The sequence below is a fragment of the Seriola lalandi genome, unplaced genomic scaffold (assembly GCF_002814215.2).
Source record: "Seriola lalandi dorsalis isolate HSWRI2012SDOR001 ecotype SW California unplaced genomic scaffold, Sedor1 jcf7180002054767, whole genome shotgun sequence".
NCBI lineage: Eukaryota > Metazoa > Chordata > Actinopteri > Carangiformes > Carangidae > Seriola > Seriola lalandi.
In genome coordinates, this window is record NW_019525320.1 from 2,395,587 (window position 1) to 2,419,691 (window position 24,105).

General features: G+C 38.6%; 2 protein-coding genes across 2 annotated transcripts; both read left to right on the top strand.

Annotated features, from left to right (window-relative positions):
* Window positions 1-2,420: 2,420 nt before the first annotated feature.
* Window positions 2,421-7,896, top strand: LOC111669052 (putative RNA helicase mov-10-B.1). Its single transcript, XM_087179007.1, has 14 exons — window positions 2,421-2,608; window positions 2,839-2,916; window positions 3,650-3,817; window positions 4,049-4,155; window positions 4,245-4,444; window positions 4,845-4,948; window positions 5,678-5,775; window positions 5,899-5,997; window positions 6,233-6,338; window positions 6,427-6,544; window positions 6,635-6,826; window positions 7,316-7,384; window positions 7,478-7,603; window positions 7,780-7,896. Exons 1-14 carry the CDS (start codon window positions 2,421-2,423, stop codon window positions 7,894-7,896), a joined length of 1,770 nt encoding a protein of 589 aa, XP_087035133.1.
* A 1,462-nt stretch (window positions 7,897-9,358) lies between these two features.
* LOC111668989 (putative RNA helicase mov-10-B.2) lies at window positions 9,359-23,694 on the top strand. Its single transcript, XM_023425190.2, has 23 exons — window positions 9,359-9,624; window positions 9,727-9,829; window positions 13,728-13,909; window positions 14,852-14,948; window positions 15,052-15,193; window positions 15,339-15,591; window positions 15,716-15,829; window positions 16,805-16,982; window positions 17,728-17,870; window positions 17,987-18,160; window positions 18,879-18,991; window positions 19,088-19,284; window positions 19,559-19,656; window positions 19,800-19,897; window positions 20,474-20,572; window positions 20,692-20,794; window positions 20,899-21,016; window positions 21,912-22,103; window positions 22,230-22,301; window positions 22,383-22,508; window positions 22,590-22,678; window positions 22,798-22,910; window positions 23,015-23,694. The coding sequence occupies exons 1-23, from the start codon at window positions 9,491-9,493 to the stop codon at window positions 23,074-23,076; spliced, it is 3,000 nt and encodes a 999-aa protein (XP_023280958.1). The 5' UTR covers window positions 9,359-9,490; the 3' UTR covers window positions 23,077-23,694.
* Window positions 23,695-24,105: the final 411 nt, after the last annotated feature.

Sequence of the window (24,105 nt, forward strand, 5' to 3'; positions counted from 1 at the left end):
AACAGCACGGGGAGTGACTGCACAGTCATTATCATGAAGATTAAGTGAAACCAAAACAAAGGCTCGACCAATAATACATCAAAATTTAAAAAAGAACAAAAAGGGATTTCAACAACCTGAAGTCTGCAGTCACAACAGAAACATGAGGATTCATTGACTAGTCACAGTGAAGTACTTCTTGCCATTTTGAAGTATGCGTTATTTCATATCCAGTTAAGATAAATTGTAATCCTTTTGCAAATTCTTCTAGATGTTCATGTGTTAAGTTAGGCTTTGGACTAATGTACAACACATTTGGTGGTTTGACTGTGCTGGATGCCGAATCCAACAAGACAGAAATTATGACTGTGATTTCATGTGGTGTATAATAAATGTACGCTGTTTAATCAATGACAAAAGTAGTGTTTCCAACTTTGAATAATCTACCTTTTTAATTAATATTTCACAATGTAAAATTACTGCATGTATAACTAATTTCTTTTTTGTCCCACACTGTTTCTAGGAGAGGCCTATAAGATCAGGGTCCATTTCAATGCTGAACATCCAGGCTTCTATGAGCAGTTACTGGTCTTTAAGTTTAAAACAGATCCGCTGTCCTCAGATATGTTTGAGATTATGCGCCTCTTAGAAGTCATGCATCAGACATCTTTTAATGAAGAGGTTCTCCCGACAGTCACAAACTCCCTGCGTACCCTCCAAACTGTGGAGCAGGTACCTCCTGCAGGGTATAACACATTAATATCATGTTATTATATGTAATTTATGTTAGTGTCGTTATTATGTTGTACACCAATGTTTATGAAATCATCAATATTATTTTTGTGATAATTTTTTTTGCTGTCTGTTAATGCCTTCTGTCATGGCTTTTTTCAGACACTGTAGAAATGACTGTGTCACTCATCCAAATTTACATTGCAACATGTATTGGTCACTGGTATTATGAGTCTTCTATTTTATTACTGTCCTCTTTTTTTTTTTCTTTTTTTTTCACACCAGTGTTGTATTGATGTGGCTGAAGACTGAGGTTCCTTTGAAGAAATATCCGATGGCCGACAATATAAAATACCTCAGTAAATCAGACACGTATGTATTTTCAACTGCACAGGCTCTCATTGAGAAGGCGAAGTTAATTTGTACCAGATTTCAATTTCTCACCTAGTCTGTTAAGGTAAACCAATTCAAGTTTGGACCCAGAATTGTGGCATATTGTGTATATTGAGCTTCATTAACAACCAAACAAATGTCAGGAGAATATTTGAAGTAAAAGAGAATGACTCATGAAAAAAATGACTCATTAAAGAATGACTCACCTTTAAAATAGCCTTAGTCCACCCTGAGTAAGGCGCGGTTAATATCTCAAGCTAAATAGACAGGCAATCCTGACTATCGTGTGAAGTAAAGTCGAGGTGCCTTAGCTGATCTGTAATAAGTAAAATGCAAAAAAAAATGCCACAATATGCCATATTCTTTCAGGGCAGGAAGCACAATGCTCTGATGTTATAACACATGCCTGCTGGGCTTGTAGAAGTGATGCACTTTTCCCTGCCTTTTTATGCCACAGGAATCTATTTATGGACCTGGAGATGAGATCTCTGAACTGGACGAACTACTCCCAGAGGTTCCACTTGCTACTGCATCTCGAGGAGCTCCAGCTGAAGACAGATATAGAGAAATACAACCAGGATGATGTGGTCATGTTCAGACACAAAAACAACGCAGACCTTATCGTTTTCCCGGTGATACGTCTCGCACACAATAAAACCTAAAAACTGACAACTGTTGTTACTTTGGCTGCAACTTTCACCTCTAAAACGTTTTGTGTCATCAGATTGCAGGTGTCTCTTACAACTCGCCGGCGAAGCTGTCTGGGAACCAGGTGCTGGTGACTCCTTTAGAGCAACGAGTTTTCAGAAATAAAGTTTACAAAGGCTGGATCCAACATGCGGATGTGGAGCAGATCTACCTAAAATTCAATGACGAGTAAGAGCAAGATTAAGATATTTTTAGCACAGTTTAATTTTCAATTATATAAAATACAGTAGATACAGAAATCCAGCATAAAAGAAGAAGGGATACCAAATATTCCACAGTCAGTTGTCTGAAAACCTAACCTACCACTATTGCTCAAGGAAAGATCATAGTTCTATCATAAGAAATAAGCGGAAAATACACTGCTCAAAAAATTAATGGAACACTTTTATCACACATCGGATCCTGATGAATGAATTATTCAAGTTGAAAATCTTTACAGATGTACATTGTATAACTTGTTGAGAACAAAATTACGTAACAACGGTCAATGGAAACCAAAATCATCAACCCATTGAGGGCTGGATTCACAAACACACTGAAAATCAAAGTAAAAATCCAACTTGCGTTAATTTCATCATGGCAACTCATAATGTGATTCAGTAGTGTGTATGGCCCCCGTGTGCCTGTATGCACTCCTGACAACGTCTGGGCCTGCTCCTGATGAGTTGGCGGATGGTGTCCTGGGGGATCTCCTCCCAGACCTGGATCAGGGCATCAGTGAGCTCCAGGACAGTCAGCGGCGGTACCTGGTGGTGTTGGATGGACCGATACATAACACAGAGCCCACTGCACCAGCGTAAGGTCTGACAATCGCTTTGAGGATTTCATCCCGGTACCTAACAGCAGTCAGGGTACTGTCGGTCTGTGCGACCCTCCAAGGATATGCCCCCCTAGACCATCACTGACCCACTGCCAACCTGTTCATGCTGGATGATGTTACAAGCATCATAACGATCACCGCAAGGCCTCCAGACTCTTTCACGCCTGTCACATGTGCTCAATGTGAACCTGCTTTCATCTGTGAAGAGAACAGGGCGCCAATGGCAGACCTGCCAATTCCGGTGTTCTCTGGCGAATGGCAATCGAGCTGCACGGTGCTGGGCTGTGAGCACAGGTCCCACTATAGGACGTTTGGCCCTCATGCCACCCTCATGTAGTCTGTTTCTGACAGTTTGGTCAGAAACATGCACACCAGTAGCCTGCTGGAGGTCATTTTGTAGGGCTCTGGCAGTGCTCCTCCTGTTCCTATTTACACAGAGGAGCAGGTCCCAAACCTGCTGCTGGGTGCCCTTCTACGTCCCTGTCCTGTCTTGGTATCTCCTCCATGCTCTTGAGACTGTGCTGGGAGACACAGCAAACATAGCGACTGCACATATGGATGTGCCATCCTGGAGGAACTGGAATACCTGTGCAACCTGATTGGTCTGCAGGTACCACCTCATGCTAACAGTAGTGACAAGGACACTAGCAAAACACAAAACTAGAGGAGAATCAGGCCGAAAGGGTAAAGAGAGAGTAATTGTGTCCACCACATGCAAAACTCTTCTCTTTTGTGGGTGTCTTGTCTTGCCTCACCTCTCCATTGCACCTGTTGTCACTTTCATTTGCAGCAAAGCAGGTGAAATTGATTCACAATCACTTATATCCCTGAAGTTTAACTGACTTGGTGTTATACTGTGATGATTAAGTTTTCCCTTAGTTTTTTGAGCAGTGTATATTATTTCTAATAATGTCTAGACATTGCATTAAAAGGGTTAGGGTTCTTGGTTTAAAGGTTGTTTTAAGCTTGCAGTGTTTTTCTGACTATTTGTCTCTGACTATTTGACTTTGCATGCAGGTTCCTGAGTCAGTTCAAGAACGGCACGAGGTTTAGCATTACCTTCGTGATCAACCGTATGCCACTGTGCATGCAGCATAGAGCAGCAGCACTGGTGTACAAACACAGATTGAGGGAGGTGCTGTTCCCTACTGGACAACTTTCTTCCCACCATTCACATCTACAGAGGTCAGATTACCTTCAAGTCACAAATCCAGGGGAAACATTCATAGACATTATAGACATACAGACAAGGTCATACTTATGTACATCTTCTCTGTGTGCCTTTTATCTCATCTGTACCTAAATAAATAAAATTTTTCCCATACATGTAAATACATCCGCATGTAAACAATGACTCTCTTAACTGTGACTCAGTTCTGATATCTTTCCTTTGCACCTATGTCTCACTGTCATTAGGCTGGTAGGGCTTGAGAGCAACCCTGAGCAGTGCAAGGCCATTCAACACATTGTAGCTGGTACTGCAAAACCTGCCCCTTACCTGTTATTTGGTCCACCTGGCACAGGTACTGCACATGCATGTGTGTGCTTAAATATAATTTCTTTTCTTTACAATTACATTAAGAATGACATATTTTTTACATGTATTTGTCAGGCAAAACAGAGGCTTTGGTGGAAGCCATCAGGCAGATAGTAAAGACCCAGCCCTCAAGCACCATTCTAGCCTGTGCTCCCTCCAACAGTGCAACTGATCACCTCTGCGAGAAGATTCTGGCAGGAAAGATAGACAACCACAAGTTGTATCGTTTGTATGCCGTCCACTGCTCTGTGAAAAATATTCCCACAAATGTAAAGGTCTGCATTCTTCTTGTTCTCACTCAGATCCTCAAATATAAACAAAGATGAAAAATTTGCACATTTGTTAAGAAGTGACATACACAGTTTCTAACAAGGGTTGTTTATGAAGATCCTCAAAAACATACCAGTATATAATTGATTTGCTAAGCATTCTGCTTTCTGATATCCTATAGTTTAACTTTTTAGGTAAATCCTGACAAAGTTGTGTCCTTCTCCATCATCTATGTCTCAGCAGGAAATTAATCCAATTAGAGAAGCAAGATATGTCATTGTGAATGTAGTATTATTCAGTCTACTTTAGTGCTATCAAACTCCATTTTGGTGTCTGGGTGTCTATATGTACTGTACTATATGATAATTAGATGTGTGTCTGTATGTGCTTGGTTGTTTTCTGTAGTTTTGCTGCAACCTGGACCCACTCACAAACATGCTTATAGTTCCTCCCAAAGAGGAGCTGGTGAAGTATAAGATCATTGTCACCACCCTGCTAAATGCAGGAAGGTACGGTGGCTAATGCAATTAAATATTTATTGAATATCCATAATACTAATACATTCACAGAAAAAATGTGTTTTTCATTTGTTGTAATGCCGTTTAGACAGCTGATAAGGATCGTTCACAATAGATGCTTATTTTGACATGTCACAGCAGGAGAAGTACAGATGTAATCAATAACATTAAAATCCCATTTCAGTGTGCCAGTTGCAGTTATTGTGGCATTGTGTATTCTGGCATATTGAGATCAGCTATGATTCAAGAAATGACATACACAGTGTTCCTCCCAGCTAACACAAGCAGATACTGAGCTACAGCCAATGGCAGAACATCTTAATTTTAGCATTATGTTGAGTGTAATCTTTATATGCAAAATGTGTTCTGAATCACATCTTCAGATTGTCAAGTCAATGCAACTATCTATGAGTCTGTGATTCCCTATTTTTTACACTCACACAGTTACTGTACAGACATTCATTTCTGGATGATTCACAGCACTTCCACTCAGAATCTCTCACTTGTGCAGTTGCTATCAGAGTGCTTCTGTTTTTACATTACATTCATACAATCTGTTACAATAAGTACAACAAACACAAGTTGCAGTTTAAACCCTTTGCTGTACCCTAAATAAAAATATCAGCCACAGTAATACCATGTCTTACGCATATCAAAATGTGCCACAATGGTGGAAAATTAGCTGTCTTCAATTTCCTTTACCTCTCTCTCTCTCTTCAGACTAGTGACAGGAGGGATACCTCCAGGTCATTACACTTATATCTTTGTGGATGAGGCAGGCCAGGCTGCAGAAACAGAGTGTATCATCCCTATAGCAGGTGACAATCTAGTCAAGCTTTAACACACAGTGTGAGATGTTCTGTATAAGTTGTGCCCTTAATGTTTGATATTCAGGAGTTTTGTCTTGAACTATGCTTTGTTATTTTTTGATCGCTCCATAGGTTTACTAAAACCAGATACATGCCAGTTAGTGCTGGCTGGAGACCCTAAACAGTTAGGGCCCATCATCACATCCAGAATGGCAAAGAAACATGGCATGGGTGAGCACTATGTATACGGTGTATACAGTACGGAAACACGAGTAGGGTGTGTGAAGTTTCTAAACATTAAATAAGAGTTTCTAGTTTAAGGAATATATCAAGTGCTTGATGAATCAAACATTTATTTAATGCAAAATCTGAAAATATTAGTGAAAGAATTGTTGAACCAATAACTCATCAGATGTTTATTATTGCCTGTATGTAAAGAAGTTTTAAGGCCATTTACTATGTGTAGGTGTGTCCTTGTTGGAGCGTCTGATGAGGGACATTGACCTGTACAAGTCACACGAGGAGTACGGGTTCAACAGCCGCTTTGTCACCAAATTACTGAGGAACTACAGGTGTGGTATTTTTGATACCTAACTTTGTTGCCTTGTTTTCACAAAGTGTCACTGTTAAGTTCACTTCTTTTCTTCCTCGCTCTCTCAGGTCCCATCGTGCAATTCTGACAATTCCCAATGAGCTCTTTTATAAAGGAGAACTTCTACCACATGCTCCAAAAAAGAAATGTAATTCATATTGCAAATGGAACCGGCTGCCCAAGGAAGTAATATAGACAGACACACACACGCATACACAGAGGCATAATCAATTCTCTCTCTCCAACCATGTTCTTATTTCTCTTTCTCTGTCTCAGGGTTTCCCTTTGATCTTCCATGGAGTGGCAGGTATTAATGAACGTGATGCCAACAATCCCTCCCTTTACAACGTAGCAGAGGTGGAGGTGTTAAAGGAATACTTAAAATCCATCTTTGACCATCTTCACAAAAAGGGTGTGACCAAAATTCAATCAGGAGAAATTGGCATCATTACCCCGTACAGAAAACAAGTGAGTATATTATTACAGTAATCCATGGATATATTAATAGACCTGGATATGGCACTGCGACTCAGTTTTTCTGCCTTTTTCCCAGTGGCTGAAAACCACACAACAAAAAATAATTCCTGTGTCCCTAAAATACGGTTTCCCATAGATGGCCATTATAAAAACATCTATAAAACCAGTGACAGGACACCTTAAATGGCAAAGAAAGTCAATTATTACTTTGGCATTATAAAACATTTTGGTGAGTATTTGTAAGACTTTTCCAGAACCTAATAAAGCTGGGATCAGGTGGGATCAGGGAAAAAGATATTGAAGAGATACTTTTGTAATAAGCTGGGCGAGTAACACGATTGAATGGGTATCATCTGCATCGATACAATACAATATTGCTTAAGTGATTGCTTCTAAGAGTTTCATGGGTGTTCAAACACTGTAATGACCCATTCACATTGTCCTGTTTTTTTTGGGGGGGGTTTTTTTGTATGTTGATAGGTGGAGAAAATCCAGACTGCCCTTCAGATGGACAAAGATCTCAGGAAGGAAGACTTGGAAAACATCGAGGTATGAAGATAGAGAGTGGCTGTTTGTTGTGGAACATGTTTGAGAGAGATGTTGGAACTGCACTTAACAGTCCTTGCATTTATGTTTTCATAGGTTGGTTCAGTGGAGCAGTTTCAGGGCAAAGAGTTCAATGTGATTCTGGTGTCTACAGTGCGTAGCAATCCCAAACTGTCTGCACAGAAGGAACGGTTCACTTTAGGCTTTGTTTCTAATGAGAAGGTGATAAACATTACACAAGCACAATAACTCAGTAACAATATATGATATTTGTGTGGATACCCACTATAAATCAGATACTCCTTTTTAGAATTTTAAGCAACCCTTTGTAAACATTTGCATAATAATCAGGGGAAATTTAATTCTCTGAAACTATTTAACTGAAATTGTCTCCTCAGAGGTTCAATGTGGCCATGACCCGAGCCCAAGCTCTGCTGATTGTGGTGGGAGACCCGAGAGCCTTGAAAACTGACAATATCTGGAACAAGTATGGCTACAAGTGCTCATCAGTCTAATACTGTTTTAGTGGAGATGAATGGGTTGCACAAATACATAGCTTAACTATTAACATCTTACATATGCTGACCTCTCTTTTTAGGTTTATCTATTACTGCTTCAGAAACGGGGCTTACCGTGGCATTACAGTCTCTGATGTCGAGGAAGAGGAAAAAGCACTGACTGCAATACACTCTTGGGCACTCTGGTAATAAGCACAGTCACATACTCGCACACTTTGCACTGCATGTCTTTCTATTGTCTGGAAATTGTCTTGAAGACTAAGGAATGTTTGGTTTCTCTTTCCTCCTCTTATGTCCACCTTTGTACTACAACCCCATAGTGAAGAGTGACAACAGGTGGATCCCTATTGGAAGACCTTGCTCACAGATCTTGAGCTAATCAACATAAAAAAATAGACTAAAAATAAAGAGCTGGATGACAAACTGACAACTAAGTGTGCACTCACAAATATCTTTTTCACTCAGGACACAGACACAAGACAACACTGCCTGTTTAAAAGCATATTATGTTATATCAATTATGTTTAATTTAAATTTAACATTTTAGATAGGATTAGACTCATGTTTCCTTTTACACTGTTTAGTTTAGTTTAGAAGAATGCTTTGTAAACTAACTTCCATATAGCCATATGTTCATGTTTTGGATAAGTCAAAATATGTAACATTCATAAAGTGTCGTTTCTATAAATGTTAAATACTGAGAATCATTTAAGTTTTAACGGTAATGGACCTTATGCACATCGTAGGTTTAGTAATGGGGTTCATTTTTTGATGTTTGTGTTGCTCCAACTTCACATTTTAACTCCAGGAACAAAGTTCCTGGAATGTTATGTTCCATTTCAATCACTTATGATGTGATGTGATGTGATGTGATGTGATGTGATGTTGAAAATATTTTGACCTTTAATTTTCTTTAACTAGTGGTACTAGTGGTGAAGTGTGCACACACACATTCATAATTATTATAATGAGAATTTAACATTGATTCATAATTTAAAGACCACAATTAAGTTTGTCACTATTATTATTATTGTTATTATTATCAGTGTCAGAAATAATAACGCACTATAGAGTTATAACAGAGGACATGCATTATATTATCCGTTTAAAATATGCATATTATAATGTTGCCAAACGAGTCGCTGAGAGGAAAACATGACGTTAATATCGCTGGATTGTTTGCTGACTGATTCATCCTAATCAATTATTTTTAATAGTTGTGTTCTGATCAGATGTTTACAGTTTCGTTTTGTTCACTTGGCTTCACGGTTACAACTCTTAACTTTCGTTTCTCCCGACTGACTGGCTGTGTGGGTGCACGCGCTTTAAATCTCCGAGCTCACGCTGAGTGTCAGCTGAGCACCTCCGTATCATGAGAGGCAGAGAGACACCGCCCATGTTGACTGCCCAGGAATATAAAAGCGATTAGCTTTCACCGGGACTTCCTGAGATGTAAATCACCCCTGGGTCGAATTGACGAATTAGAGGCGTCGGATTGATGAGCGATCTATATCCGTCGTCAGGTCACAAGCCCGGACGCTTCCCTGTTTGATAACTCTGATAATATTGTTTTGTTTAGTTTTTTTTTATCATGGTTAATATGAAGTTAACTGAACGCAGCCAAATTGGACTCGAATTCTTTGAGTATTTGAAGGAGAGTAATCAAGCGTCCATCACAGACCGACTTGAACTAAGAGACATTTACAACAACGAGTTCAGGACCAGGTGAGTTCTTCCTCATCATGTACAGGAATTATCTGTAGCTTTGTATGTTTATGTAAATTTCATAAACGTTTGCGAAATTAAATGTTTTTGTTTTTATTTCAGGAATGCAGGAAACAGAGACCCAAACTTTGGTTCAATCCTCTATGCCCTGAAAGTGACTGGCAAAATAACAAGACGAAGAGACACCATTCGCTTTAACTCCAAGGTATGCACTTCTACCTCTGCAATACAGTTTAATCACGCCAGATTATGCGTGAAAGGCTGAATGAATGGAGATGATGCAGACGATGCTTCTCTGATGAGTCAGTAGAGACAACAGTTCTAAATTGACGCACTTAATAAGCAGGCTTGGGTCAGTGTTCTTTTCACAGTTAGGCTATATGTTATAATTTTTTTTTTAAATTCAAACAAACTTCACTCAATGATACGTCACTCCAGCAGTAGCAGTTTTTTAAGATGTGGTTATCCGCTGCTGATGAAGTGGAAATACAGACGCATGTTTGTTATTTTCAGGTTCATTCTATGGTTTTGACAAAAAGTGGTTAAAGTTATTTGCTGTAGTGGCACAGTGGTAAGATACAACTTACAATACTTTAATTGAATTTAAAGTCACTTTATTTTAAGTTAAATTACCTGTGAATCAAATGAAATAAATAAATGATGCTGAGTGAATGTAGAACTGACATTTATAATAATACTATTATTACCATTAATATTTAATACCAGTTGAATTGCTCCAAGTCAAAGGTCAAAGTCTGTTACACATGTGATGTCTTTATAAATAACTGGTGGATATGGTCAGGAGCCTGTTGGTCATCATATGCATCATTAACACCACACAACACCAGAATCTGAATCAGACTCTATTTTACTGCCAAGTAGGTTTTTCAACATACAATGAATTTGCTTTGAGTTTTTGGTGCATATCAATAAACATAGTAAGAGGTAAAGACATATAAACAAAGATGAAACAAGCAAGTACTGCAGGTCAGATATCTTAAATATAAATAGAACAATTTAACAATAAGATAAAATATTTACAATTTTTTTTTAAGAAATATCATAGAATATTATAGAAATATATATAAATATATACAATACAAAAATCCACCATATGGCAGAGCTACAATGTAAAGTACATTTAAAAAATTTTTTTTTTTTTATTGTGGTTCCAAGTCAACATTATTCTGGTGGATTTTTATTTAACAGAGATGACACATTGTTTACTTATGAGGAGTTTTTATCACAATACAACATCCCTATAATACCGGGGGATTATGCAAAGGTTTTTAGGGCAATTGTTTCTGGTACATGTAATGCTATTTAGGCAACAACCAAGGGGTAATTATCAATTTTTACCTTCTCTCCTTCAGTGCACTCTCCTAAAAGGAAAACTTTCCTCATATCCTGATGGTAACAATAAACTTATTAGGACGCTTTCAAAATGATTTGTATGTAATCTCATACTAGTATTGTTTTATTTATGGATAATTTGTCATGGAAAAAGTCCTGGCTCTAACCAGTGGTGAAAAGCACTGTACCTAAGAAGAATTATGTAGAAGGTAGTTCTACTTTACTAAAGGATATCCATTTTTTCTGCCTTTATTCTTCTACTTCACTACATTTCAGATGGAAATATTTTAATTTATAATCCATTGCATTATCTGTACCTGCTATAGTTACTTTATAGATTAAGATTTTACATACAAGACAGGCGGGATCCTTTGCCAAGTTTCAGATTTATTTGTTTGTTTCAGAGTTGTTTTCAGTTTTATCAAGAGACATTTGCCATCGAAACATTAAAGTTGTTTTCATTTAAATAAATATTTCAGGCTCCAACACGGCAAAATGATCAATTATTCCCACAAAAAATCATCTCACAACCCCTCAGACTGATCTTGTGAACTGTAGGCCTGACCCCTAGGCAGGACACCATTAAACTAAACCTAACTGTATATAAAGTACACATCAGATACACCACAACCACCTGCAACAGTAAAATTCAGCTCACACATTGTTGCACTAATATTAAGAATCTTAAATATATTTGATAATATATCAATCATAGGGATCATTTTACTGCATAATGAGTATTTTTACTTTTAGTACTTAAGGACATTTAGCTGATAACAAGTCTGTACTTTTACTTAAGCCGTATTTTGACTGTAGGAGTTTTACTTGCATTAAGAGCATTTTTACATTGATGATTGTTACTTTTACTGAAGTAAAAGTCTGAGTACTTCTTCCACTGACTCTTACCTAATCAGTGTAATGGAAATCTTGGGAGCTGTTAATCTGTGATGGAAGAAGTTTCAGGAAACCCAGATGTCTTAAGCAGAAGCATTCACTGAAGCTTTGCCAAGGAGATTAGAGATGAGCAATACAAGTTAACACTGTGTATTGCCTCCCAATTCTGAATCTTATCATCCCTGCAGATCTTATTTAAGCTCATTCAAACTCATTCAAAACTTACATGTCCAAATAAGGATGCATTCATTGGACCACAGCACCTATCCATACATGTGTGAATATTCTACTAGGTACCAAATCCTTAACAATAAATCATGGTTACCTAAGTCACATTGTATATTTTCGTGCAATACTTTCCCAAGGGAAGACAATCTTTCTCTGGGATGAAGGGCCCCTGTGTTTTGACTGTTCACTCCCTCCACTGGAGGCAGGCTCAGTTGGTGATATCTTTACGACCTTGGTTGTGATGACAACAGCCATTGGGGACTAGGCCAGTTTGGCTCTATCTGCGTCTTCACAGCTGTCCTTGAGACAATAAAAGCAATAGTTAATTGAGCTATTGCTTTTAGGCCCTGCTTGTAAATGACCTGTAAAAACACTACATAATACTAGCTATAGACCTAATGAAGGAAAAATCCCTTCACAGTCAGTATCTGATAACTAACAAAATGAAGGAGGTTTCTTTCAAGCTTATTCAAAGACTCAACCCAGCTGAGATATCCTTTTGAAAATTCAGAAAATATATTGGTATCAATTGTTCAGACTTTTGTAGTTCCACTAAGATTGCTGTTCATTTATTTGTTACTTCCCTTTTTTTTTTTGGAACAACTTTTGTATTTTTATAAACAGCCATATTGATCAAATTTGAATATTATTTTGGAAGCGTGCTGTTTGGCAAGCTAGAAGATAACACAAAATGGAATTTTTATCTGTATATTACTAATCTATCTATCTATCACTATTTTATTGGCAAAATTTCATATTCATGAATGCAAATGTACAGGTAAAAAGATAAAGGTCATCAAAATGTTCTAAAAACCATTAATAACTGTTTTTTCTTAATTTTTTTGTATGTAAACCATATTGTGTGTGTGCACCTATTTATGGTCATTATGGTTTTGTGATACAAGGAATTGGTACTTCTTCCTTATAGCCAATGTTAAAAAAAGTTTTCAGTTACTAGTTTGCAGTAATAGCAAGATTTCCACACCCTGTCCAAAGTATCATCACTCTTAAAACAAATGATCTGCCATGTCATCAACTTTTATACATATGCTTAAGATAGACAATATAAAGGAGATTGCAGATTGTTGCTGACTTTAACTTTACTGTCATTCATAGGAGAAGAAATGCTAACTGCAGGGTTTTTGTGTGTGTGTGTGTGCGTGTGTGTGTGTGTGTGTGTGTGTGTGTGTGTGTGTGTTTTGAAAGGACATGTTAAAAATTATTCAACTCAGTCAGACTAAAGTGCCAGACATGTTCTTAAACATGTTATCAGGTAAAAAAAAAAACACACACACATTTATTTTCACTTTTGTTCTGCTGTTAGATTACATTTTTTTAAACAAGCACCAGCAATGTGTCATTCCGTGAAGGGTTTCGACTCAAGCCAAGATCACCAGGATCTGGGTGGTGTCTTTTTCTCAGAAACGAAACCTCAGGTCTGAAAAAAAAAAAAGCCTTTTGCATGTTACTGTATTTATATGCATTTACAAGGGTATTAAACAATTAGGTGGATGCAGATAAGTACTTATACAAACAGGCGAGGACACCTTTATGTCTGCTACTGCCAATAAAAAAAAATCCCAAGAGTAATTTTTCATCCAAGTTTATTCAAGTGATCCTCTGTACAGATCAGAGCTCTTTATGTGGACCAGTGGCAAACACCCAGGAGCCATCAGCCACAGGCCGTGCAGAATGGAGCGGCCAGTCCCGGGCCAGTACAGACCTTCACCTCTCCAGATGAAGCGGATACGGGAGTTCGAGCCCGCAGGAAACTGGCCGGTCTGCTAATGGACAAACTGACGACACAAAGGTAACACATCATGCTCCCCAAAAGCTTTTTTCAGTTTTTTAATATTTTGACAAAAAGGTTTTTCTACTTTTTCTTTCACTGCAGTCTCAACACATTTTATTATTTTTTTGGTGTTTAAAGTTGCTGAATCACTGTTAAATCATCTGGTGCGTAAGTTGTAAGGGGCATTGCAACCTTTGATGTTAGAGATGATTCAGACCGTCTAGTTATGAAGGTTAGAGGTTGTGGTGTCTTAAATGTCTGAGATAGGTTTGTTGGAAACAGTTTTTTAGTGGAATTTGTTATTCAGAGAGAAAGATAAAATAACTAAGAAGAACCCTCTACCCGCCCTCATTATGACCTTGTCCTCCCTGCAGTTTTGATAGAATGGACTGGTGGGGGAAGGGATGGTTATGCAGATTATATGCTGTATCTGATTCGTGGAGTCTGTTTCCTGATATCAGAATAAATATATTAATATAAGACAGTGTAACTGACAAGAGTGTGTTTCTTTTTTCATCAGACAATAAGTAAAGAAAATTTGAAAAGTGACACTCAAACAAATGTCTTCTTTGGATTCAAGGCCCACAACAACAGGCTTACTTTACTTGTGTGCTGTGACAAAAAGCAGACAGGACAGGAAGTCGTGTGGGTAGGGTTGTAAGCGTATACTGCAGGAGCCAGCATAGTTTGCACGCTCAAAACAGCAGTCCACAAAGTTGTGAATTATAGAGCTTGCTATTACTGTTCCAACTGTACAACTGTTATTACCCTGTAGCCTGTCACTGGCCTTGTACTCACTGTAGATGTCCTTCACTGCCACCTGTATTATTTCTCCATGCACCTACAAAACACATGAAAGAACACACTTGAATCTTGGTTCTGATTTAATCGTGATTTTCAAATTCACATTCCACCCTTCTTGCCTGTAATACATAACCTTTGCTGTTTTTGCACCCACAGGGCTCAGTTCATTTCTGACAAACATGGCGTCAGCATCACCTCTGACCATCAGATTGAGAATGGGAAACTTTGCTTGTGTTTGGAAAACACATATGAGGTATTTATGTTGTGAAATTGCAGTGTTATTTCCATTGTTGGTCATTGTACAAATGTGCAGCTCCACTGCATAGATCTGTTTTTTTTTTTTCTTTTTTAAACAGTACACGATAAATCTGAATGTGAAAAACACTGGAACAGAGCCTGTGTATTTCACCTACTACACCCCACTGCACTGGCTCAAACACTTAACTCTGACGGATGAACACAAAGTGACCAAAACAAACCCCCTGACACTCAAACCGGGTAACACAACAGTCACAAACTAGTTTACTTTTATTTGAATTCATGAATCCATTTGAATTTCTCTGCTGACAGAGAATTATGGGCACAATAAACCACAATGAATCACCTCCATAAAATATTATTGTCTGTTATTTTCTGATCTCAGGTGACAGCTATGAAATCAAGGTTTTCTTCTGCTGCACTATGGTTGGTTTCTATCCATCTACACTGGCCTTTGAATTCAAACCAGACCTGCAGCCCTCCTCCGTTGCTTTCCACATTGTGCGCTTTATTGAGGCTAAGTGTATAACTTCCTTGGGACTGGAGTTGGCACCAATAGCACCCTACAAACCTCAGTCCCTCCCTGCCAGGACACCTGAAGTTCATTGCACGATTGTGGATGGGCAGCAACCTGAGGGGTATCACTGTTCACTCAATATACTGTTAAATATACAGCAAATATAAAAATTGAAAGGCTGTATGTCTCATATGTTGCATTGTAGTTATATATCCTACTTTTTGCATTTTGTCTGATCTAACCAGGTTGTCAGTGATGCGGCTTCAAAATGTGGCTCAGCTACAGAGGTATCCAGTACCACCGTATATGAGCCAGCTCATTCAGACTCTGAAGCAGTCTACGTACTTCTGCGATAAAAGGTAAATGCAGTTCAGTTTTTTATGTCATTTGCAGCTGTAGTTCAGTAGTTAAAGTATCAAAGTGGTGTGATGACTGTGAAAAGCCTAACCTCACCCTCACTGTTTTTATGTGATGCTAATGTGTTTTATATATCAAATTGTAGCCAGTACACATTGTGTTTATGTACAAGTTTGAACTTGCAAATATGTTTTGAGGGAAATGTAATGCCACCCAGGTGAAGTTTTTCTGTCAACATGATGAGGGAATCTTGTTAATTAACGTATGTGGCAAGTTACAAAAATATTGATACTGAACGTAACAGGAAAATGTTGATAGATAATAGTTTTTATTTGTTTTCTGACATATATCTTGAAGTACATGGTCCACTTGTAGTGACACCAGCATTATTGAAGTGGTTATGGTTATGTAGACACAACATGTGTCACGTTTAAGGTAAGGCTGGACCCACGAAACAAAAGTAGGAGTAGGTGGAAAGATATAATTTACTAACAAAAAAACACAAGGAACATGAACAGGAACCAGAAGCATGGGGGACTCGAAAAGCCGAACTGACCAGGACAAAGGGGAGCACAGAGACTAAACAGACACAAGGGAGTCAAGGGTGATTGAACACAGGTGAAACACATTCGGGCGGGGCAGACAGTCAACAAGGAAGGAAACAGGACAGGAAGTAAAAACATTGAGACTCAAGGAAAGTAACTACAAAATGAAACAGGAAATGACAAAACTCAAAGTGAGAACAAAATCTCAAACATGAAATATCCGTCATTGCACACAGAACACAATGTTTTCCCTAACCTTACCCAAAGTGTTTCTGTTGATTGTTGTAAAAAAAAATGTCCTGGAGACAAGGTTGTTCTGAGTTTGAACACATGCCAAAAATATACATTAAAGAAATAATTGAAGTCAGCTTCTGTTTTACAGTGTATACACTGCCATGCAATTTGTTTCTTTTGCCTTGTTCTGTTTATAAGGACCTTGCTGGAAAGTCCCTTGAGCTGGGAGAACTACACTGAGAAGTTGCAGCTGCTGCTGTATCTAGAGGAGCTTCAGATGGAGGTGGACATCAAGAAATACAACATCCCCAACGATGATAGAAAAGAGACTGTCATGTACAAAGACACGGTCAACAAGAAACTTCTTGTTCTGGAGGTAAATATGTCATCCACTCATTCACTTCCCAGATAATCAGTCCTTCCCTAACTTGTCCATTGGATACTCTCACTCTGAGAATCACTAGTTCACATTTAACTTTTCTTGTGCCAGAATGCAGTTTCAAGATTTATACCAGTGCTATAGGTTTAATTTAACAGCCATGCTGACATCCATAACTGGTTCTGGTCTCCTTTAAACTAGTTTCAGGAATCATTTTAAAGGAGGTTGCAAAGTGCATCAGATATGAATCTGAATAAAACAGACAGTTGTTTTAGTTAATAGATTATTATTTTCAGAAAATTACATTGTTCCCGTGTAGCTTAATAAACCTTTTTACATAGCCAGTACAAAGCCGGTGTGAAGTGTAATCATACATTCCTGTGACAGGACCCTGATCGAGTATGATGAAAAAAAAGAACATTGATATTCTTTAGATAAACACAATGGGACAATATATTCACCTGCATGTTCACTGGAATAAAACTAATTCACACTTTTTGGGCGCCTCGGTGGCTCACCCGCTAGAGCGCGTACCACATGGGCTTAGTCCTAACTGCAGCAACCACGGGTTCAAGTCTGACCAGCGGCCCTTTGGTGCATGTCATCCCCTCTCTCTTTCCCTGACTTTCCTGTCTCTCTCTCACTATACTATCGGAATAAAGGCAAAAATTCCCCCGCCCAAAAAAAAAAAAAAATTCACTTCACACAAAATAATTCACACTTTTCCCTGTTCACCTGCCAGGTACCTGGTGTGTCTGAGAACCGCCCGTCTGTGCTACGAGGAGATCAGCTGCTGGCGTATCCCAAAGGAGAGACAGGGGTGAAGTACCGCGGCTATGTCCACTGTGTGCAGCTGGACAGCGTCAAACTGGGCTTCAGCTCAAAGTAAGATCAAGACAAAACAGTAACATACAATAATTAAAACATATGGATTTCTTTGACTGATATTTAAAAAAAATAATAATTTTTTTCAAACGGTTTGTCTTTGAATTACTTTGCAGATTGCTGGATCGCTTTGTAGACAACATGAAGTTCTGTATTGAGTTCACTGTCAACCGCCTGACTCTGCGTCTTCAGCACAGAGCAGCAGAACTGGCAACTACATGCGGACTGAGAGACGTGTTGTTCCCTGCTGCACCTACCTGTCCCTCTCAACTAACGCTTCCCAAACTCAGGTTAGGCATGCTTATATATAGACTGTATGTATCTCTATACGTGGTACATTTTTTTAGCTGGCTATTTTACAGCACAGATGTCTGTCCCTCTATATGACTGCATAAATAATGTAAGACAATGATTTATCTGCACACATGACCACACTTCTCAACGAGTGCTGGAATTATCTTTGTTCTGAAGATACACACAAGAGTACTAGACAGAGAACAGTGTTATGGGTAACTGTAGATTGCAGACTCAAAGTCCAGAGATCCAAAATGTCAAAAACACCTCATGTGAACCTGAGCATCAAGCAACTTGACTGGCTGATGTAACTCATCTAGGGAGGTGGATTTAAAATGAAAAAGAAAAAACACGTTAAATATAGCGGATGTATTCAATTAAAAGTCAAAGAGGTCCAGTTAAACAAGATTTTCTAACTGGTTAATTCCCAACAGTTAACCAACAGTCTTAACCATTTTTATAATAAACAATCTCAACACATCTTAAAAATTGAACAGTTTTAACACGTCCATTTCTTTATGTCCCACTTTCCCAACTTATTTTTATGCGACTCATCTCTCCCCCGTGTGTTAAACTCACTGACTGAGTCAAGTCAGTCAGTATTTAAATTTGAGCTCTCCTGTGATGATCATTTTCTGTTTAGTCTTCTTCCCAGTCACCAGCAGTATATTAATTAAACATTCATCTCTTTTTTCTTGGGATGCATGTCAATAGGCTGTTTGACTGCCAGCTGGAGAAAAACCTGGAGCAGTATCAAGCAGTACAGCACATTGTAGCTGGCTCATGCAAACCTGCCCCTTACCTGGTGTTTGGCCCACCTGGAACAGGTACAGAAAGTTAATCTATTGCTAACCTACCAAGTTCTCACAAAGCCAGAAATGTATTGCACTTGAGTTTATTCTGGTGATGCTTTGTATGTTCAGGCAAAACTGTGACTCTGGTTGAGGCCATCAAACAGATAGAGAAGACCCAGACCTCCTGCCACATCCTGGCTTGCGCTCCTTCCAACAGCGCTGCTGATCTGCTCTGCAAGAAGATTCTGGAGCACGTGGATGACCATAAAGTGTACCGCATGTACGCGAGCAGCCGGGACCCAAAATGTGTCCCTGAAAAGCTAAAGGTCAGTACCGGGTGCTTTTTTACTCCAAGTGATTGTGATTGATTGATTGATGCTTTACTTATGTTTGTTTCAGATGTGAAGCATTTCTTTCATCCATAAAGTAACTCTTTCGCCATTCATTCTCACACACCCATTCTCTTGGCCACAGTTTGATGTTAGACAGTTGGATAACACAATGAATAACACTTTCTTGCTGCAGCACTGCTGCACATCTTGGGCCTTTACGTGTTTGATGCTGAGGTTTGCCTACACTGACATTGTGTTCTTTTCACAGGCATGCTCTAACCTGGAAGGAGAGTGTTATGTTTTTCCTCCAAAAGAGGAGCTGATGGAGTATACGATCATGGTCACCACCCTGATGACAGCTGGAAGGTAATGAATGACTCACTCAGCATAACACTAAAGAAGTTCACTTCACTGTTGCATGCGACAGTGTTTCTGTTGCTCAAAATACTAACATGTCACTTGTGTGGGAGTAGGTTTGCCATCATATACCATGTCTCTGATCTCTGCAGGTTGGTCACAGGAGGCATTCCTGAAGGACATTACACTCACATGTTTGTGGACGAGGCAGGGCATGCTGTGGAGACTGAATGTTTAATCCCATTGGCAGGTAAAGGGAAAAAAAGAGCACTGTGTTTTTATGCCTCCATGCCGGTGAAAGCCATGGCTGGAGGCATTATGTTTTTCGGGTCGTCCATCCGTTTGTCCGATTCTTGTGATCACAATATCTCAGGAATGACAGAAGGGAATTTCATTACATCAGACACAAACGTCCACATGGACTCAAGGATGAACTGATAGGAATTTGGTGGCCAAAGGTCAAAGTACACTGTGACCTCACAAAACATATCTTTTGACCATAACCATGGTGGCCCTGAGAGCTCAACGCTCTGCAACTTCAGAAAACACATGCAAATAGACAAAACACAAGAAAATTCAATTCTCCATCAATTTGACAAAACGTCCGCTGCAAACGCTCACGACACAACCAAAGACACAAACATGCTGCAATTACACACAACATAATGAAAGTGTCTCCAGGGGACACAAAAAAGTGATGAACCTGGCTTGGACGCACTTGTTCAATGCTTTGTGACTCAATTTGGAGAAAGTATTGCAACCACAAGGTCGTAATTCTAGTCTGTAATTGTGCTGATCTTGTTTATATGTTTTCTGTGCTACAAAGGGCTGCTCCATCCAGAGACTGGTCAGGTTGTTTTGGCTGGAGACCCGAAGCAGCTCGGACCCATTCTCAGATCCCCTTTTGCGCTGAAATATGGCATGGGTAAGTACAGACACACTCACACAGATAAATGAGGATATGGTATATATAAATCTCCAATTCAGTTTTTGTTTTCACACATTTGATATGTTTCTGGAGTTAAAAGGCTCTGCTGTCTGCAGGAATTTCCCTCTTGGAGCGCATGATGAACAATTTCCCTCTGTACCAAAAAGAAGAGGGCGTGTACAACAATCGCTTTGTCACCAAACTGCTGCACAACTACAGGTGTGATAGAAGAAACGGTTATAGGTCACTGCTGAAATTTTGTATTTGATTTTTTTCCAGAATGCCTCTTCTAATCTGTTTCTATTTCTGTTGGTCCTTTTCAGGTCCCATCCTGCCATTCTGAAGATTCCCAACGAGATGTTCTATGATGGAGAGCTGCTGTGTCATGCAGATGAAATTTTGCGCAACTCCTACTGCGGATGGGAATATCTCCCACAGAGGGTAATGATTCACAACATACTGGACAGTGCATGTGCAAACAGAAACTGATCATATAGAATCAATTGCATGAAAAGCGACAACCTATATGGCTTTACTATGTCTTCATTATTCAAATTACAATGTAGCTTCTTTTTTTTTTGGCTGAAACAATTAATTGATTAATCGGCAAGTTGATCAACAGAAAATTAATTGCCAACTATTTTAACATTCTATTAATCAGTTATTTTTTTTCTTTCTTTTTTTTGCCAAAAATGCCAAAACATTTGGTTCTGAGAAATTGTGATGGGCATTTTCCCCCTTTTTTTTTTTTTACATGTCATAGACTAAATAAGTAGTGTAAAAAATAAGACTCATTGATGATGAAGACAATTGTTAGTAGCAGCCCTAGTTCATTCACGTGTACCTTTAAGATTCAATCAACTAATACTAACATTTTAACGGACAATATATTTAGCATCTTGATTGATTTAATTTTTTTATCTGGTGAATAACTTTAAAAAGGGAAATACAAAATTAACATTTTCTGACAATGAAACATTGTGTTCATACTGTGTGAATGTGACTGATAAGTTTGATTTATTTCAATTTACTCCAAGTTAAAGTAGGGAAGAAATTTGATTTGTTAGAATAGTTAATTCTATAAAACAAAAACAAAAAAATGCACACTTGTGCTTCAATACAGATAAACCTAATGTTATTAAAGAACACAAATAGGCATACAGCACTTACTGTATTACTTTTGGTTTAACATTGTGATCTTTGTTTTTTTTGTTTTTTTTTATTCCACCTTAAAGTTTACCCCACCTCCCAGCAGCACAAAAGTATTCAAAATAATTTCTCTAAAGAATACAGCATAAGAACGCAAAAACATTTTTCCTTAAAATGTATCTTTCAGGACTTCCCACTGATCTTCCATGGGGTCACCGGTGTTGACGAGCGTGAGGCCAACAGTCCTTCATTCTTCAACGTAGCAGAGGTGGAGGTGCTGATGGACTATGTGAAGAAACTGCTGCAGACGCAGGGCAAGAAGGGCCTGGCTATGATCTCACCCAAAGACATAGGCATCATCGCCCCCTACAGGAAACAGGTCAGAATGAATTCAATCAAACACACACTGCAGTCCGAGTTCTATCACACTGAAGTGGAAAATTTTGATTTTATGTAGATTAAAAGCTGGGGATGTTTTTTTTTCCAATTTCTGGGTGTCCTATAGGTGCAGAAAATCCGCAAGGCCCTGGAAAAAGTTGGGAAAGACTTGAGATTTGAGGACATGAATGAGCTTAAGGTAACAGAATATTTCAGACTAAAACAAAGTGAAACACACAGTTGGAGCTTTGTCTTAAGTTTATGTACATATCTGTGGCAGGTTGGTTCGGTGGAGGAGTTCCAAGGTCAGGAAAGTACAGTCATCCTGGTGTCTACAGTTCGGAGCAGCCCCAATTACACAGAGATAGACAAAAAGTTCCACCTGGGCTTTGTCAAGAATGACAAGGTATCTGCCGCACACACATGCACATACTCTGTGTAGGTACATGCAAAACATTATTCTGACACTCTGACTTCACATCTCCAGAGATTCAATGTGGCTGTGACTCGAGCCAAAGCCCTGCTGATTGTTGTGGGAAACCCCAGAGTGCTGAGTAAAGATACTACTTGGGATCGGTACGTGTCACGTGGTCACTTCTGCTTTCTCCTGTCGCAGCACACATAAGGTTAAAATTTAATTTTAAATCCAAGAGAGCAGTCCCTGGTAATTTGTGACGCTTCTCTCCTCTTTGCAGCTTCATCAGGTACTGTAGCGAGGGAGGAGGCTACACTGGCTTTGTTCGTGCGGAGGAAGATGAAGACGTGGTGATGAGACTCTCTGCTCTCTACATCACGATTGAAGCTCAAGGTGACACGCATATCTTTATTTTCATTAGTATCCCCTTCAAAAGCAACATTTTGAATTGATGTTAAAATTGTCCATCTTTCTTTCTGTGACTCTTTTCTCGTCAGTGGAGACTGAAGAGAGCGTTGTTCAGCAGATCCTGGACCCCGAGTGGAGGCACGACCTGTGAACAAAAGGAGAGCACAAACTTCCCTCCTTGTCACTTGATGGGATTCATTTTGCTTTTAGCTCGGTATATCTCTTCACCAGAAACCTGAAATAAAAGTTCTACATTGTATTAAATCACAATCTCTGGAAAGGCCTCATTGTAACCTTTCCACATTAAAGGTATGTAAAATAACATTCCAAAATATATCTTGAATATCAGGTTATTGCACTTTTAATGTTTACTATAGAAGCTTGACCAATGACAATGAAAGAAAGGGACGTGATTCATGTTTAAAGCAGACAGTTTGTCTTTGACTACTTCAGTTGGCACCACATTCCCTTGAAGCAGCTGCAAACACTGCTATAATCAAAAAAAGAAGGATCAATGTCTGTGTGTTTGTTATTTAACTCGTAGTTTTTAACTTGTCTCAATCATCCCTGGTCTTTTACAGTCATGTAGTTTTATGTTTCTTTGTTGATGTGATCTGAAATATCACATTGACATTAGTATTCAGACCCTTTGCTACGGCACTTGAAATGTGCCTATTTCTCTTGATCATCTTTGAGACTTTTTTACATGTTGATGTTTCCACAATGGATTGTGATACATTTGAATTAAATATCTATTTTTGAATCACAATTTCTAAGTACAGCCATTTTTATTCATTTTAACCAAATGAAAAATGTGTATGGCCCATTTTGTATTTGCTTTGTTCTGAATTAAAAAATCTAAGGTCAAGGTGGACTCAATGTAAAAACTTCTCTTCTATCAGGTCATTCAAACCAAACTATAAGTAGTTTCGATGATTTAGCACTTCTGGTTTTAGTTTTCAGTGGAAGTGGGGTTTTGGTTCTGTTAAATGGCAAAAAAATACACACTTGGATTTTAATAACAAATGGATATGAGTATCAACTAATTCCTGTCTGGAAGAAAGGAAGAACACAAATGTAAGATACTGTAATGGAGATAACAGTGATTTTAAATATATGTAATTTGTATCATTGTTCTTGCCTTTCCTCTATGTGTTTGGTTGAAAATATATTTTTAAGT

Bases quoted from the DNA above. Each gene is read 5' to 3' on its own strand.
- LOC111668989 (XM_023425190.2), top strand. From the start codon at position 9,491: ATGGTTAATATGAAGTTAACTGAACGCAGCCAAATTGGACTCGAATTC. The intron at 17,871-17,986 runs GTAAGATCAAGA...ATTACTTTGCAG, and splicing joins AAACTGGGCTTCAGCTCAAA to ATTGCTGGATCGCTTTGTAG. The intron at 19,657-19,799 runs GTAATGAATGAC...TGATCTCTGCAG, and splicing joins ACCCTGATGACAGCTGGAAG to GTTGGTCACAGGAGGCATTC.
- LOC111669052 (XM_087179007.1), top strand. From the start codon at position 2,421: ATGGCCCCCGTGTGCCTGTATGCACTCCTGACAACGTCTGGGCCTGCT. The intron at 5,776-5,898 runs GTGACAATCTAG...ATCGCTCCATAG, and splicing joins GTGTATCATCCCTATAGCAG to GTTTACTAAAACCAGATACA. The intron at 7,385-7,477 runs GTATGAAGATAG...ATGTTTTCATAG, and splicing joins AAGACTTGGAAAACATCGAG to GTTGGTTCAGTGGAGCAGTT.